Below are 13,617 nucleotides of genomic sequence, written 5' to 3' on the forward strand. Positions count from 1 at the left end.
TACTCCACTAAGACACCCAGGTGGAAAAAAAACATAGTTGTCATGCTAAAAAGAAAATGCAGAAGTGGTAAATGTGTAAAAACTCACAGAACTCAGTGAAATTGTACAAAATTAAACATTTGAAGCCAGTTTTTTTTTTTTTTTTACCCAGAAAGCCATTTAAGTAGGCATTGAAGTAGGAATTCATGGTTCAACTCGAGGTGTTCAGGGTGCTCCTGCAAAAACACAATACACATGAAGCAGAAAAATGGGATGCACTCAGTAATGCACTCTCATTGACAACCAATACAAGATTGGGGCGTAAATATGCATGAAATAAAATGTACTTTTCTTTCTTAGATTACAGATAAAGTGTCTCTAATGGTGTTTTTTGCTTTTCGTGGTGCAGTGAGCTGCAGACGGAGGCTCTGAGGTGGCAAAGCTTTGAGCGCAAGTGTGAGAGCTGGATGTCTTTCCTACAGAGGATGGAGGACAGCCTGGCTGTAGATGTGGCCGGCTCTTACATCGGCCTTAGACAGCAACTCTGTACACACAAGGTATCATACATGATTAACAGACTCACTCATAGATTTATCAAAAACACACAGAGATATAATCCTGATCTCTCCTGATGTTTCAGCGGTTTCAGGCAGAGCTGTCCACTGGTCACCAGATCCTTCACTCAGTCATCACTGAGGCTCTCCAACTGCTGCAGAAAGGAGAGGTGGAGGACAGGTGAGAAAATCTTACAGTAAAATACATGTATGATATGGGAAGGGAAAAAGTTTAGACCTTTGTGACTGTGTTGCTGTATCCAGGAGTGACTTCATCCTGAAGCTTGCCCAGCTCAGGGAGCACTGGCAGGGGGCGGTGCAGCGGGCCGACCAGCGGCGCTCCCTGGTGGAGGGGCTGGTGAAGCAGTGGCACCTGTACAGCCGCAGCCTGAGGAAGCTGCAGAGGTTCCTGTCAGAGACACAGACACTCCTTCCTCCCACCACACCTGCCCACTGCAGCGTGCAGCAGCTACGACACTCGCTCCAGGACCTTCAGGTGAGACGGACGGCTGCCGGCCTGGAATATCTGGAGATTTAGATTAAATACCAGGGAGTAAAAATATGGAATTTTTCCAAATTTTGTTACGAAGTTAAAGGATGAATGAAGTCACTTAACAGGGTTGTAAAAATGTGACTTACTGACAAATCCTTATTCCATCAGATGAAAGATTTTAGCCTGACACCGAAAAACACACCAAGCAGCGGCGAATTGCCATGCAGTGTCTATTGATGGAGATACACTGGGTCTGTTGACGTTCATATCAACGTATCATATTCTCTTTCTATGGAGAGCAGGAGATCCAGCCACATGTTGCATATTGGATACAACATGGCGAGTTGACTGATCATTTCCCATGTCTGAATTTGCATAACTCAACTTTTGCAAATAAGATCCATCCATTGCAACACAAAACTCAGATCAAACTGTTAAACTAGGCAGCACTGATTAAAGATGAATCAAGATTCTGTTACTACATTGCCGATTTCTCACCTCAGATGTTTTCAGAAACAGATTTTAGTGTACTGTTCAGCTGTAACATGCTGTGTGTCCCAAAACCCATACTACCATACTATTTAGTGTGTCAGAAAAAGATTTGGTACGTCCCAATACATAGTATGTCAAATGCAGTATGCCAAAGATACCCGGATGTTCTACTACATTGAGGCCGATTTTGCAGTCTGCAAGCCAGCATGCTTTTCTGGCTATTCTGACCCATAATCCTCTGCGCAGCTGAAGATCAGCTGTCAGAAGCTGCAATGCTAGACGACAACGCATTCAGGTTACTGATGACCAGTTGATTTGTAATAATAGGAATATAAAGTAATCAGAAATATAACCAGCAATAAAAGGACAAGAGTATTAAATAACAGTGACAGAGAAATGTGCAGGCTCTGTAATTTTACGATTGTGAATATGTTAGAATCTACAGTGTATGCAGTTATAACATACTGCAAAATAACAACAGCAGAGCTGTGAATTGCATTTTGTTATATCTCCATGGTAACAGATATACAAGTAAGAAGGTCAAAGTTCAGGGCATAATGTTATGGGGAAGTAGTATGTCCCAGTTGTGTGCAGACTGCATACAAAAGTGCGCACTTTTTAATAGGGGTGACCCCGAATAGTCGATGATTCAGTGATTCGATTTGGAGAAGTCTGATTCGACTGCCAGTCTGGCCGACGAATCGTCGCAAAATGTGGTTATGAAACAAGACCGTACCATTCTGACTAGGCTATATGGGGGTGCTCACTGCTGCTGAACATCTTGATTTGACATAGAATGTTTTTGTTTTCTAGTAATTCATGATATATAGCCTATTTTGATACAAACATCAGCCTAATTTCTGTTAATAAAAAATTGAAAATGACGCGTGCGTTTAATCAGTAGGCATAATCATTATTACGCATGAATAAATCACCCAGTTGCTTGATCCAAATAAGCTGAGGTGAGTGAGTGCACTGCAGGACCATCAGAGCAGCATCGAGGCCTAGGGTGATTTAAAGTTAAAGTCCCACTGATTGTCGCACACCTGAGTGTGTGTAATTTGTTCTCCGCATCTGACCCATCCCCTGAGGGAGCAGTGAGCAGCAGTGGTGCTGCGCTCGGGAATCATGTAGTGATGATTTACGGTGGAGGAGGTATGTGCTCTCAAATCAAACTTTTTTGAAGGATTATTTGTTTACCTGAAGTGTCTTGAAATGAATTTCACCGCTGATTGTTTTCTTGATAGACTCTGATTTTTTATTTGGCTACTTTTTGTCCGACATGGCCAAACAATTGAGAGTGGTGACGCACTGTCCGTGTGGATGAACTTTTATGAACCTGAGTTGATTAATGAAGTAACTTGAAGTCAGAAAGAAGGAAAACTGTTTCTAAACCTTTTGATGATTTTTTTGGATGTTTATTTGTGAATGAAATGGCAAGTTCTGACGGGTCAGAAACGACTCCTGTTAAAGACATGGATGAGGCTACAGCGCGTCTGCTCATCTAGAGTATCATACCTTGATGAAGTGAAAGGAATAAAGATAAAGATAAAATGATAACCCTTTTACTTTTATTATTATTATCTTATTATGCCAACTGAAGAATTAAATTTGTTTATTTGGGTGTTTTAGCTCTTTTCTCTGGAGCGGAAACTGACGCAAATGAGCTCATTAATCAATGAGGGGGAAACAACATGATTTGACGATTAGTCGGCTAAAGGAAAAATCTGTCAAATCAGATTCGACTATGAAAATTCTTAGCCGAGGACACCCCTACTTTTTAAGGACAGCTGCAATACCTAATAAAAGTAAAACTGAAAAAGTATGCAATTTGGAACGCACCCATGACAAGGTTTGTGACCCAGCCGCCATCTTGAAAACAGCCTGGCCAAAACCAAGCACCGCCCACCAGCTTAAGCAAGCGAGACCATCAGGGCGTCGGGCAGGTCTTGCATGTGGTGTATCTCCATGTTATGGAAAGCTGCAGCGGCTGCTCCGAGCTCAGCGAGCTGCAGCCATCCGATTGTGCAGCAAAGTGCAGCCAATCTAAAAGCTGGCGATATTGTGGTTAGAGAATACCCACAGCCAATTGGTAAACAGAGTCCTGTGACTCCTGATATGTTGACCTATGTTACAAATCATTTCTTCCCACGTGAAACACATGAACAAATCTCCCAGCTGCAGAGAAATACAATTATTGAAGCAGGCCGCACCTCTCTGCTTCTTGGTGTGTTTGTGACGTGACTGTGGTGGTAATGACGTCACATTACATTACTGTCTTCAATACATTTCATGTTTCTGAGTGAAATGTTTTTCTGAGTTAACTACAAGTACAGTGCTTGACCAAAGGTTAGTTTCCACCTCTTTCCCTAAAACTACTTTGTGGATTTTTCAGACCCTTCAGAAACAACCAAACTGATTTATGTGCATTGTCATAACTGTAAAAGACGCCTGCAGAGAGTTGATGGTCTGTAGAGTGGTTTTTAATCCAGATAAAGATCTGGTTGAAACAAACAGGAGAGAAAACATCTGTCTGAGGACTGATGTGGGAAAAAGAAACGACCGCTGCTGATTACATTTACATCAAAAGAGACGAGGAAGACACTTTCCATTCTGATTCTTTTTGAGTCTCTGATTACTATGAAAAGAGGAGATGAGATTTGAATTGATTGTCAGTGAAGATACAGCAGCCCTTCATTAAAAAGATCACAGATTATTGTTTAGCTCTCTGTCTCTCCTCCCCTCTCCTTTTTTTAAAACCATCTTTAACCTTTCTCGTCCTCCGTCCTGCTCCTCAGCACACAGAGCTGTTGTTCCAGAGGTACCAGTGCAGCTTCATCCACACTCTGGAGGTCGGCCGGCAGCTCTTCTCCATGGGGGACGAGGAGACCCAGACTCAGCTGCAGACGGATTTGGGAAGCCTGCAGGAGGAGTGGGACAACCTGCAAAGCCTGCTGGGCCGGAGGATGGACCTCACCGAGGCGATCGTCAAGGTACTCAGTCACTTTGTGTCCAGTTGTTGCGTCTCACTGTGGTTTAGCTGTGGATGAAGTGATGCTTTCAGGAACATCTTGGATGTGTGTTCAAGTGCAAGACAGTTTGGATCTCAGTGGCATTACTCTAGTATGTTGCATGTGGTTTGTATCAGCTCCACGGCTGTTGTTTTTGTTTGCTGCCTTTTTTGGTCTTAGCTATTAATGTGGCTTGACTTGGTTTAACTGACCTTATTTGGATCTGATCTGGACTCAAACCCAAGGTTCTGCTCCTGGACTGGGCCTAAAATGGATCAGTTATAAGTGGTCTGTTCTCAGGGCAGAAAGAAATGCATCTGGTGGTGCAAGACAAATGTCAAACATTCTCTGTTTACATTCTCATAGATGTGACGTCGCTGCTTTTCCTGCTTCATATTGTTGTAAATTAAATATTTTTTGGGGTCTTGTACTGTTGGTTGGACAAGACAAGCTATGTTAAGACATCTTTTGGCCTCTGGGCAGTGCTGATCGCCTTTTTATGCACCATATCATAATGTTTGTTGACAGTTGTGATTGCTGAGCAAATGCTACCTCAGTAAGTAAGGTGTAAGCTACCTAAAAATGCCAACCAAAAACTCCACATTAGTTAAAGTGTACGCTATATTTAGAATATTTTTGCTGCTTGCTCCTTCCAACTGGGGGCTGAAGCCATTACCTCAAAGGCAATAATTTTACTGGTTGCTGGTCTACCGCTGCCTCCATCAATTAGTGTGTAAGGTAGAGCAAAGAAAACATTTCAAATATAAGCTACAATTGAACTGATTTTGATTTTTTTTTTAGCGGCTAAAATACATTTTGCTGCAGCCCTGTGCACAGCAGTGCATTCTTTAGCTTCCGTGCAAGTAGATTTGGTTTGTCAACAACATTAGTAAAGCAAGTACAAAAAATAAGCACAGCAGAACCATTAGAGAGCGGACCAGCGTGTTTAACTATTTATCTGTAAACGTTACAGTTACAGCTGAAAATGACGACAGAAATAAACAAGTTTACTGATTTCTTAATCTCAGCAATTGACATAAATTTCCACTTGTCTACCTGCACGTGATTGTTGTTGTTGGCGCGATGTCATGGTGATTTGGTCTATTGAATTTTTGCAGTTACAAACTGCTGTAATTGATGTTGTGGTTCTCAGATTTTCTTAACTATATATTTTATCTTATTTGCAATATTAATTAAGTCATGCCTAAGGAGGGAACGTGTTTGAATCGTGAGTTCTGTCCCAACATTACACAAACATTTTCAAAAATTGTCCCTAACTATGCTCAGTTAATTATCTTCAACAAATACATATCTGTGGTTTTTGTAAGTTTAAAAACAGAGAGCAGAGAAAAAGAGAAATCTGACAGTAATGAACATGTGCAGAAATGTGATCTTGGTACAGATCTCTTTAAATATGACCTAAATATGACCTTTTTATCGCTGGATGACTCTTTTTTCTTGGAGGTTCAGCTGCATGAAACCAAGTCAGTGGCCTCTAGTCAGTTCAATGGGAGAGTCAGATTCCACTGGATATACAGAATCAATGCAGTTTAGAAACATGATCTGTTGAGTGGACGCATCCATCAGCTAGAGTGCTGCACTGTTGGTCTCCTGAGACGTTACATCATCCTCTTACTCTTAAATTCTGTCAGATATTTATTCAAATTTTATTGCATTTCTATTTCCTTAACTAAAGATGAAATGTGATCAACTATTTGTGACCGCATTCCTCTAATTCTGTCAGATTTCCATTTGAATTGCGCAAGTAACAACGTGGCAGGTATTCTCTTAAGGCAGGGGGTCTGGATTTTTATTTGCACGTACAGCAAAATACAAGATACAAGAGCAGGTACGAGTCACAGCAACATTTTTACAGGCCATAAAGATATTCAAATAGTTCCACTGCAGCCCACAGTTTCCAAAGTGTGTGGTTATATTGTGGACCTGTGAAATGTGGCATGTTGCAGGAAGGTATACCCTAAAATAAGAAGTAACAGGAAAGAACATTACAACATAAACAGTCGTCTTGTGGTTTTATAAATCTGCCGCCTTCTCAGTGTCTCTGGATCAGCTGCAGGTCGCTGTGATACACAAGTCTGATGCAAGAGTTAAGTTTCTGTTTATTTATACCCGGACAAACACCTGTCCTCTCTGACTGTAGAGACACACATGAGTCCTCCATCTGTCCCCTGCAGCCTCTGATGGTTTCTGTTTGCCTGAGAGCAGCCAAGTTAATCCAATCTGCTCTAATTAATGACTGTGGACATGTTTAGGAAGTCAAAGACAAAAGAGTGTAACGGCTCTCTGGTCGTTCTCAAAGCCAATCAGCTGTGTAAGAACTCTGACCATTGATCTGTTTGATCAGCGAGTTTGTTTTTGTTTTGTCTCAGAACTGGGAGCGCTGCGAGGCCGGACTGGCTGACAGCATGCTGCAGCTGAAGGACGTGAAGACGAGACTGAACCAGTCGATGCCGGAGTTTGACGATGAGCTGCAGAGCACCGAGAAATATTACAAGGTGCACACAGCTGGTCACACAAACACAACTCAGCACAAAATATCACACATCACTGAAATAGATTTAGAATTTCTCTGTCCACTAGCAGAGTTTTATTTACATGAAACATTCTGTGGAGATCCACTGTGGAGGCAGCAGTAATCTCATTGGCTCAGTTAAACCTGTGAGGGCGTGAATGTGCGTGACTGATGTTTTCTCCAGATACTATAATTTTCTACAGTTTGAAATTAAGTTTAAAAATAAGCCTAAAAATGAATAAGGCAGAGTCAAAGCGACAAAGCAGCAGCCGGGAGTTGGCAGAAACTGTGGCAGGAAATCCTGAGAAGCATCCAGAAAAAGTTTTTGAAGCGGATGCACCACATAAAAAAGAAATGTTCAGTGGAAGGATTGATGAAATGAAAAAAATTGAATGAACTGTACTGTACTGCTCGGTGGAAACAGGGCTGAAGAGAGCTCTCCTGGGGGGCGGAGGAAATGCATCAAACTTACCTGTAGGCATATGTTGCGAGCACACATTGACAGTGTTTGTGTAGCCACACAGAAGGGGAGACAAAACCACCACAGTCCAGCTTTAAGAGTTATTTACATTTTACATTTCCACTAGATTTACCTGGATTTTCTGAAATAATCAAATAATTTAAAACCAATTTGAACCCAGAACCCTCAAATAGAAATATACACTAAAATGTTGAACTATTCCTTTAATGTTGTGGGTGTATACTCTGTTATGCATTGTTCCAGGATTATTTTCATAACAGAGAAATCTTTTTGAAATGAACACAATGACTAAAAAGAGTCTGATCTTTCGACACATATATGACATGCTCCCATTCATGTAACTTTTCATATCATTAGCAGTCTGTGTCTACACTGTGTCTTGCAGGCAAAACAGTTGTTTGTAAAAGGTTTATAGTAAAAACAAACAAAGTAAGCCTCCTTTTAAGATCTAGACATTTAGTGTAAGGACGTCAGGAAACAGTGGAAGACCTAAAACACAGTGTGAGTGTGGCAGGAAACAGTCACTTAGAGTTCCAAAAGAGCAAAGCCAAGTTTGAAACAGGTTTGACTCAACTCATCCTCTCTGACCTATCATCCTCCACCCCTCCCTCAGTCCCCTCCCCCTCCACACTCACCCCTCCCCCAGTCGGCCCACAGCCTGTGGCCCTTAATCCTCTCTGGGCGGAGAGACAGAGAGAAAAGAGTGACAGAGAGAGAAAGAGAAAGGGGCTGGACACAGAGGGACATTAGGGAGTAGCTGTGAGAGAGCGCGAGCTGTTGGAGGGGGTCCCTGACGGTTCTGTTGTGGCTGTCGGTGTGTTATGGTATGCAGGAGAACGAGGACTCCCTGGAGGACTGGGCTGAGAGCCTGACGGAGCTGAGCACCATGAAGACGGATCTGTCCCAGTACATCATCGCAGACGATGTCCTACTGCTGCAGGAGCAGGTGGAGCACCTGCACTGTCAGTGGGAGGAACTCTGCCTCAAGGTTAGTGTGATGGGTGTGATGCTCTCAGCTCCTGCTGCCTGAAGATAAAACCAGATGGGACTCATGTGTGGTGAAGTTTTCACCTGTCAGAATGAGCTGCTTCTGCTCTTTATCTGCTTTTATTTCTTATATTTAGTTCAATGGCAAAACATGACAAAGTAAATTACCAAGTTCTTTAACATCTTTGCTTAAATTTTCTACTTTAAGTGTTTTATCTAGCTTAAATGCAGTTGAATTATCCAGGAAAGTAATTTTAACACATTGGCGGTGCAGAAATTCATATAAAGTGCACGGTAAGAGTGAATAACACTGGTCATTCAACTTCTTTCTCACTTGGCGACCCATTTTTAACACCTTAACATATGGTTTCCTTTGATATTATGTATTTTAAGGGTTTGGAAAATGATGATATTCCACAGTATCTCATAGTATCGTGTCGTATATTCTTTATTAGCTTGCTTCAGCTCTTAATCAAAGCTGTTTTATGTTTACGATAAGTACAGTATTCAACCTAAGACTTTTATTACTGCTCCAGTCATGTCGATGTCTCATCGTTTTATACACAGTTGCCCAAATTCAGCTCAGTATGTTTTGGTGTCACTGGAAACTTTGGGATCTTTATTAAAATTTGAAATATCTTCCTGTGTTGTGGAACAAAGTTTGGCTGCACAGCATGAGGTGACTGGACAGATTGGAAAGTATGTGTTTTAAGTGATATGTGTAATTTGTTCTACATCAAATGAAGTTAAATCACCAAGGGTAGTAATTTCAAAGTATTACTGGTGCAAATACCGGTTGTTTTTGGAAAGCTATGGCTCCTTATTAATCATGACCTGAGAACAGAAAGAGTTCATATAAAGTTAAAAAATTAGGCTGCACAACCAGACACCTTGTCGTCAAACTTTTTGCTTGTCTGGATCCACCATAGACTCTGTTTGAAAACTATATAGGACTGCAGGTTGTGGAAGGTTTGTCAATGAGGAGTTAACACGTGTAACCAGCTCAGCCCAAACAGTGACTCACTCTGTTTTCTTAGTGAACGTGTGTGTGTGTGTTTTGGACAGCAGCAGGTCAGGTGAGATAGTTTAGCTCATCAAACTGCTCCAGGACGAGCAGACAGCGAGGGAAAGTTGGTGCGGCGACTAAAAGGCGCAAAGCAGAACTTTTCTTTATGAAATCAAAGTTAGTTTTTACTGAGAGCAGACATGTTCCTGACAGCTCTCAGAGCTACAGTGTATACGCCACACTGAGTTTCAACAGAGTTCACGGTTTCTTTGTTTTCCAGTCATCAGTGTTAAAGTCAAAGCCTTTAATGAGGTGTTAGTTAGTAAATCTTGTGAGTCTTTTTAGGGCGACTGAAGAGACCAACAGGTCTGGGTGGGGGGGTTGAGAGGGGATGAGGGGCATTGTGGGGAACAGATGGTGACAGGAGAGAAATGTTGTAATGAGCTGAGAGGCTTCAAGAAGAGGAGCTTGTGTATTGAAATGAGTTTGGGGGATGGGGAGTCGTCGTGATCATACTGACTTTCACTTTTTACTGTCTGTGTGTTTGCATTTGACTTAGTCTTTGTTTGTGTATTTGCACCTACAGCCCTGTTTGGGGCTGTCTCATCCACATCAGGCCTAATATTTAAGTGTCTGTGTGCTGCTTTACAGGGAAGGTAGAAAAGTCACCCAGATATATTTCTGTGAGAGTTTGAAGCCTGTTTTAAAGTACTCCAAGCATAAAAACCCCATGGTTTCAAAGTTGTTGTTGGAATTCAAAGTCTTCTTCATCTCATTTTTTTTGTGCCAAGCAGTAATGATCTCAGTGCTGCCCCCTGTGTTTAATAATGGAAAACATTCACCCACATCAGTGATCTTCAGTTTTGCCTTCATTCAACATTGGGGTAGCAGTGAGCTCATTTTGGCATGGCTCAACAAGCACAGGACTTTGACTCAGGAGACTGGTGTTTGTGTCCCGTGTGAAACTAAAGCCCTTTTTAGACAGGAATTGTGCAAATTTGCAGGAAAGCCCAATCAGCCTTCTTTCAGCATTGGCAGTATAAAAACGAAATCGGGGGGTGCAGCAAAATGCCGCCTACCTACTTTTGTTTATACAGAATGTGCCTTTTTCAGAGCAATGGGGGGCGTGAGCAAGTAACAAAACGTGTAGCTCAGCGTGTGATGTAAACAGTGACGTGGGTGGGAAGCTGCGGCTAGTCAGGTGGTGATTCTCTCAAAAGTCGGCCCGTCCTTCACCGTCCCCGTCATCTGACGGTTAATGGCCTCTTCGTTTGCGAGGACAAGGAGGGCGCGCAATTCCTTGTCTCCCCAGTTGCTCATCTTCACAGTATCTGTCAGGTTTGCGTTTCCCTCTTGCTACTAGCTGCTTGCTAATTCCTGCTATCAGCTGTTTCCTGTTTATCCACCGCCAGTGGCTCGCACGTGCGGCGTCATCAACAGCTCCTCCCACAAGTCATCACCAGCACCTACCATTATGGAAGGCTGCCTCCGTCTGTTTAAACTTAAAGGGTTCCGCCAATATGACTACCCTACGAGGCGGAAAATTGGGCGCCTCGGATCAACTCGCCAATCCAGCTCTGTGTGTCTAAACGCTTGCAGCTGGCCGCCAAATCGGCCCAACATTCACAGAAAATCTGGCAGTGTAAAAGGGGCTTTAAAGTCATTGTCAAGTTATTTTGTCACGAGTCTTTAGTTAACCTTGATCTTTTCCAAACCATAACCAAGTAAGTTTTGTTGCCAAAACCTAATCGCTGACCCCTTCCAAGTAATATAACTTACATCCAACCCCCTCTGCATCAAGATCTGCCGTCCCCTTCTATGTCAAGATTCAACACAAAAGGCCCTGCTGTCATTATAATAATGCCAGAGGTTTCTGCCCAAGCATCGGAATATGGCGAGTAGGGATTAAATCAGGTTGCATGCCTGGAAAGAAAACAAAATATTTGTCATGTTGTGGAACAGTGTCTGAAACACGCTCCCTGACATCTCTCAAGTGTTGGAAACGGGGGGCTTTCAGTGTCTGTAACTTTCTGAAACATTCAGTTCAACGGACAAACTAACTTTACCCTGTGATTGCCCAGGTGTGTGTGGAGGTGTGAAAGTAAGCAGGGTTCAGACTTTTTCTTTCAAGCTCTAGTCCTTCATTCTTCATACAATTACTTGCGTCCCTTTTCCTTTACAACCAACTGCAACACTGTGAACACCCTCCAGGAAAGACTGTTCAAAAATGTATGCCATTATCCCCAAATTTTAAAGATTATGGCACTTGATTTGGCTCTATTCCAGGGTGGCCTTTTGGATCAGCTATAAACACATTTGTACATGCCATCCAACTTCTCCGCCCCTCCCAACTCTGTCCACTACAGCTCAAATCAAATTAAAACGATAGTAAATTAATATGACTGGGTGCATCTGTATCAGTAACATTAAGACGCAGATTATGCATACACAGTGCGACTAAGTGTCTTAAAGTAATAAAGCTTATTTAATTTCTTCCCTCCAATCCTCTTTGTGTCAGGTGTCTCTGCGTAAACAGGAGATCGCAGATCGTCTGAATGCGTGGATCATCTTTAACGAGAAGAACAAGGAGCTGTGCGAGTGGCTGACACAGATGGAGAACAAGGTCGCGCACAACTCGGACCTCAACATCGAGGAGATGGTGGAGAAGCTCAAAAAGGTAGGAGCCTGCAGCGAAGACACTCCCATTCACACTTTCAGTAGGTACTGAGTTGCAGTGGAGTGATTGATACAGATTGGATTAATGCCATGAATTAAGGTGGATGTAAAATCATCGTTCATCAGAGCTGATGATCAAAGTTCACTGTGTGAATGAGATGTTGCTTTTCTCAGGTTATTTAAGGGTATTTGTTGTTATGAAACTGAACAGTTCTAGTGAGAGTGATATTGCTCTGTCACTGTATAAAATAAAGTTTTATTAGCAGAACATATTTGAAACAAAGTTAAGTTATGGAGCAGAACATGTGATGTTAGATTCATGTTGCTGCGTCAGCTCTGCGCTCTGCACTGGGGCACGCTGGGCCGGGTGGCAGAGGGACGGTCTGGGATTTTCAAAAAGCTGTGAATTCCCTCCTGATTGTTAAAGAGACGACAGCTGTTTGAGCCCCAGCAGGGCCACGCGGGTTTGTTTTGTGTCGAACTCACAGCCCCTTTCATTTGTCACGCTGTGCGCAGGGTGACTGGGAGGGGAGAGGAGAGCAGTAAAGGCGATTGCTGTTATAGAAACCCAAACTTATTGCCCTGGCGGGGGGTTTAAATCTTTTCAGGCTCTGGAGCTTTAAATTTAGAGTCTTTCCCTGAGTTGTGTTGCTTTCTGGCAAACTTCCAGAGTCTGAAGGTGTCATGATTTTTGCTGAATTGGGGGTAAATTAAGTTTAATTTTAGTAAAAGTGTAGTTGATCTGGTTTTAAATGAATGCCACATCTTTTTTATTTATCCTTACTTGAGCCATCATAAAGCTAACCTTGTCCTTAATGTCATACTCACAGCAGCACAGTGAAAAAAATGTACTGAATCCTGTAGAGAAGTTATGAAGTTTTTTTAGTACATATAAGCATATCATTTCATATCATTTGAAAATGATTATGTCTTCTGTGTCTCTCCGTTAGGATTGCATGGAAGAGATCAACCTGTTCAGTGAGAATAAAACCCATCTGAAGCAGCTCGGAGAACAACTCATCACAGCGAGCAACAAGACGAAAGAGACGGAGATCAACGACAAGCTGAAGGACATCAACGACCGCTGGCAGCATCTGTTTGACCACATAGAGGCCAGGTAAGAAAAGAAACGATGGTGGGAAGAAAAATGGAGGAAACCTTGGTAAACTGTGTGTCAACATTCCAAGAGCACCATGATAACAATTCTGTTTGCCGTCTATATGGGAGCTCTATCTTTATGCTGCATTCACATGCTCCTGGGATGATCCCATTTCCTGAGATGGGAAATCATTCTTCCGATTTTGCTGTGTTCATGAGCTTTTAGGTCAAACTGTGGAAACAAAATGGATGCTGTATGGCTCAGAGCGTTTAACGTCCCAGTGAAGATTCACATTACAAAGTGATT

The 13,617-nt window shown here is 42.4% G+C and overlaps 1 protein-coding gene across 1 annotated transcript in view; it reads left to right on the forward strand.

Annotated features, from left to right (window-relative positions):
- The window catches only part of syne2b (spectrin repeat containing, nuclear envelope 2b), a 220,340-nt gene that overhangs the window by 160,773 nt on the left and 45,950 nt on the right, over positions 1 to 13,617 (forward strand). The window contains exons 106-113 of the mRNA XM_078175419.1: positions 389 to 536; positions 620 to 714; positions 798 to 1,029; positions 4,317 to 4,511; positions 6,920 to 7,045; positions 8,376 to 8,531; positions 12,055 to 12,213; positions 13,163 to 13,329. Of these exons, the coding sequence (XP_078031545.1) occupies positions 389 to 536; positions 620 to 714; positions 798 to 1,029; positions 4,317 to 4,511; positions 6,920 to 7,045; positions 8,376 to 8,531; positions 12,055 to 12,213; positions 13,163 to 13,329 (1,278 nt within the window). The remainder of the gene's footprint in view (positions 1 to 388; positions 537 to 619; positions 715 to 797; positions 1,030 to 4,316; positions 4,512 to 6,919; positions 7,046 to 8,375; positions 8,532 to 12,054; positions 12,214 to 13,162; positions 13,330 to 13,617) is intronic.

The sequence above is a fragment of the Epinephelus lanceolatus genome, chromosome 15 (genome assembly GCF_041903045.1).
Source record: "Epinephelus lanceolatus isolate andai-2023 chromosome 15, ASM4190304v1, whole genome shotgun sequence".
In the NCBI taxonomy this organism is placed as follows: Eukaryota; Metazoa; Chordata; class Actinopteri; order Perciformes; family Serranidae; genus Epinephelus; species Epinephelus lanceolatus.